This window comes from Antrostomus carolinensis, unplaced genomic scaffold (genome assembly GCF_000700745.2).
Source record: "Antrostomus carolinensis isolate BGI_N321 unplaced genomic scaffold, ASM70074v2 scaffold33232, whole genome shotgun sequence".
Taxonomy (NCBI): domain Eukaryota; kingdom Metazoa; phylum Chordata; class Aves; order Caprimulgiformes; family Caprimulgidae; genus Antrostomus; species Antrostomus carolinensis.
The window spans coordinates 1-3,708 of record NW_010298131.1 but is presented as its reverse complement, the minus strand read 5'-3'; the positions used below and the strand labels follow the sequence as shown (position 1 = coordinate 3,708).

The 3,708-nt window shown below is 44.7% G+C and overlaps 1 protein-coding gene across 1 annotated transcript; it reads right to left on the bottom strand.

Moving 5' to 3' along the window:
* Nucleotides 1-660: 660 nt before the first annotated feature.
* On the bottom strand, nt 661-2,370 carry MMACHC (metabolism of cobalamin associated C). The gene is made up of 3 exons (XM_010162355.2): nt 2,178-2,370; nt 1,662-1,814; nt 661-1,109 (listed from the first exon to the last, which is right to left on the bottom strand). The coding sequence occupies exons 1-3, from the start codon at nt 2,280-2,282 to the stop codon at nt 801-803; spliced, it is 567 nt and encodes a 188-aa protein (XP_010160657.2). The 5' UTR covers nt 2,283-2,370; the 3' UTR covers nt 661-800.
* Nucleotides 2,371-3,708: the final 1,338 nt, after the last annotated feature.

The window sequence follows — 3,708 nt, the reverse complement described above, 5'->3', positions numbered from 1 at the left end:
CTGAGTGAAGAGGAAACAGCAAACTCAAGCTGTGACCTTCGTACTGTCCTTTTCCCCTTGTAACTACCCTGAAGGGGGCGGCTGCTGTTTGCTGTGCTTTCCTCACTCCTGCTCCATGCACAGGACCGTGCCACTCAATGAAATAATCTCTGGAGATTTGTCTTTTGGAGGTTAAGGAGGCATTAAAGGATTTTGAAATTAAATTAAGCCAGCTTCACTGCAAGTGATGGAATACAGGGCAAATTTTCTTTCTGAGGAAGGCAAGACTGAAAAGACTGAACATCTATTCCCGAGAGAAAGTTATGACCCAGGGCAATAAAATGCCAGATACATCTAAAAAAGTATCTGCCCTGAGTTCAGATGAAAAAAAAAAAAAGTCAAGAATACAATGACTGGAAATTAATTTTTTTTACTTTTTACACAGAAAAAAACCAAAACATTTGGGAAGAAAATTCTTGAGAAAAAAATGGACTTCTCTAGTGAGCAGTATGGGTTTTCCAGTTGCCAGGGTGTCTGAACTTTTCCCAACCAAAGGCTAATCAGCATCATACCAGCCTCCCAAAGAGACACACCAAATCAGCAACAGCACCGAACCGACTGCTCCTCCCTTCCTCCAGACCACAGGGGCTATGACGCAGCGCTCCCTCCTCCTCTGAGGGGCTGATGCTTGAATCGAGATGCTGCACACGCTGCTTGGGTTTCCATCTCCTGTATCAGCACGCCGTCCTCCTCAGCCCCGCAGAAAAGAAGGTGCTGATGAGTTAGAGTTTGCTCCTCCTCTGCCCCTCCACGGAACCATGTTACTCAGTGAAATGTGCTTCTCTGGACTTCAGCCCTAGCAGTCTGAATCTCTCCGCTGGAGGAGTGGCAAAGTAGGCTTTCTGCTCCTCCGAGTACCTTTCCTTCACTTCAATTATGTCCCTGTAGTGTCCATCCTGCCAGTGGAAATTGAATTGCTCCAGCAACTCAATTCTTTTTTCCTCTGTGCTCACACAGTCAACAGGGGCAGACTGATCCAGGAACGGTACCTGAATATCTGGGAACAGGAGGAGACCCCGGATAGCAAACCAACCGCCATACTTGGGATGGATACATACACCATAGATCTTCTGAAAGAAAAAAAGGAGGATCTAGGATGTCTCACTTTGTCTGTAGTAATGGTTACAGTTCAAAGCATCAAGCTTTGATGCAACTTCTGACACTCCTAGCCCTCTGCTGGAGTGCTATAGAGAGGAGAAAGGAAAGCTCTTTCCTGAACACATGGCTTGAAGCATGGCACTTCATTTCCATTTTCCTGTGCCCACACACAACTCTCTCACGTGGGGAGAGGTCCCTTTTTGAAAATCTTAACACACAAATAACCACTGTGCAATTTTTTTTTTCTGTTTATAATACTCCAAGCAACAGGACTTCTTTTACACCAAAATTTATTCTCCTGTCTAAGCAGGTTTAATAGATCAAGATGTTCTTCTCTGTGTATGCATCTGCCTACCACCCCCAAGAATCTTGAAAGCTTCCGATTCCTGTCTGAAACACTTTATGCATCTATATGTGGTCTGGACTTTGTATTTTCCTGCAGGAAGAACTAAAGAGTAAACAATAGTTGTACAATTCAGTGATTGCAGTTTGGTGGTTCTCCCCAGATTCTGTTTTTGCCTCACCTTTTTCCCCCAAGGATCAAGCTTCACATCCTTCCTTTGGTAGTAATACGCGGCTCCAGAAACATGGGCAGCTGTCTGCGCCAAGAACTTGGGCTTTCGGCTTGGCAGGATCTCGTAATCAAAGATGACCTCCACCTTCTGGTCAGGGAATTTCTGTGAAAATTAAAAAACATCAGCCCGAGCTCATGGAAAAAAGATTTGCCACTACAGAAGTGCTGGATGCTAGCACATCAGGCACCCGTGAAACCTGTACACCTCCACATCCTGCTGCTGAAGTCTATCAGCACACTCCTGGCCTTGGGTTTTCTGTGCATAGCTGCAGGTTGTAATGGCAAAGAGACACAATATGCAAATAAAGCAGGTTGACAGTGTGTTGATGCTCTTAGTAAAAATTACCATCACGAATAATGCTTTACCCTTCTAAAGAGCCTTCCCTCCTGGAAGGCTTTGTCTACTGCTTAACCCCTCTGGTTATATGCCACAATAGGAAAAGGAATTAGTATTTCTGGTTCTTACCTCCTTCACGCGTGATAAATGACAAGAAACACACTGATCCACAGGATCCCTGATTAATTTTAACCGTTCTTTGTTCACAAAAGGTTTAAGGGCTTTGTCAAACATTGAAGGTGTGCTGAGGACCACGAAGGCCAGTGTGTCATCTGGGTAGGGGAGATGAAAGGCTGGCTGGAGAACAGCATTGTACCATCCAACCTTGGGCAAAGAAAAACACATCTCCATTAAAACAGGGACACCGCTCTGTCGCTTGTGGGCATGCAGGAATTTTAAAAAGTGGGAAGACGTGTATCCCCCTTCATTTGCAACCCAGGCATGCAGCCTGCCTAGTGCCTTCCATTCAAACCCAGCTGTTTGCATACTGGGATTTACAGTTTCTGGAAGCTGTAACTGGGATGTGAGAGATAAGAACCATCTGCCGCATTCAGCTCAAGATTGCCCTTCACCCAGCTCTGCTCAGAAACCACAGAGGGGCAACCAGTCTTGCCAATGCAAATCAGATGCTTTGGTTTGGATAAAGCTTTTACAGGTTTCTTTTCCTCAGTATCGGCCAGAAAGAAACTGTTTTGCTTCTGTTTTGCTCATGTGACAAGTTTCATGGTTTATTTCTTCATCAGGAAACATTTCTGTGTGGAAATGAAAGATGTGAAGCTCCTAGCAGTGCTAGAATCCCCCAGAACCATCAGCTGTAGCGCATCAACTGCAACACAGCCACATTCTGACATTTGTTTCCAGGGGCTGGATGTGTTAAAACACAGTCCAGAAATGAGAGGGATCAAACCATGAGCAGAGGGACAGGGCTCAGACCAGCAACTGCCAGGCTGGAGGAGGTAATGGCCCAAACCCCCTGCACTCCCCTGTTAATGTATTGCACAGTAACATCAGCTTTTATAGGCTGTGATGACTCCCACTCTCCTGGGATGCCCTAACAACCAGGTCTAACATTCAGACATGTCAAGTAATGTAACTCTAATACTTCATCTGAAAATGCAAAATACTGGCCACCTCTAAATATCAGTGAAATGAACCTGAAAATGACTCTACAGGTGACAGTGGTGGACAGACCTGCCCATATGGAAACACAGAATGAAAACCAAGTTTACTATAAAGATACATTCGTATGTCAACCCCAAAGTTTAAACAGTTTTGTGGCTCTTAAGTTGAAGATACTGAATTGAGATGTTACAAATTAGAGATGTGAATCTGAAGTTCCTGTCAGTCAGTGCAGCATGGCCAGCTGGATGGGAATTAAATCTAGGAAGAGATACAGCACTGTAAGGTTTCCCTCTGGTAGCTATAGTCTTCTTGATCTGGCTTCTGCCCCTAATCCTACTGCTGTGTTTTGGGAAAGCAGCGTTAAGTTCTCCAAATTCTGGAGATCTCACTTCCCTCAGCACTTCATTCTCTTTTATTTTCTGTCAGATCAAGAATACAGCAGGAAGTACAAATATTTCAGGTGACAAATACAACATTCCCCAAGGAAGGGAAGGTTGTGTTTATTGTAGACAGGGAACTGCTTGAGAGAGTCCAGCAC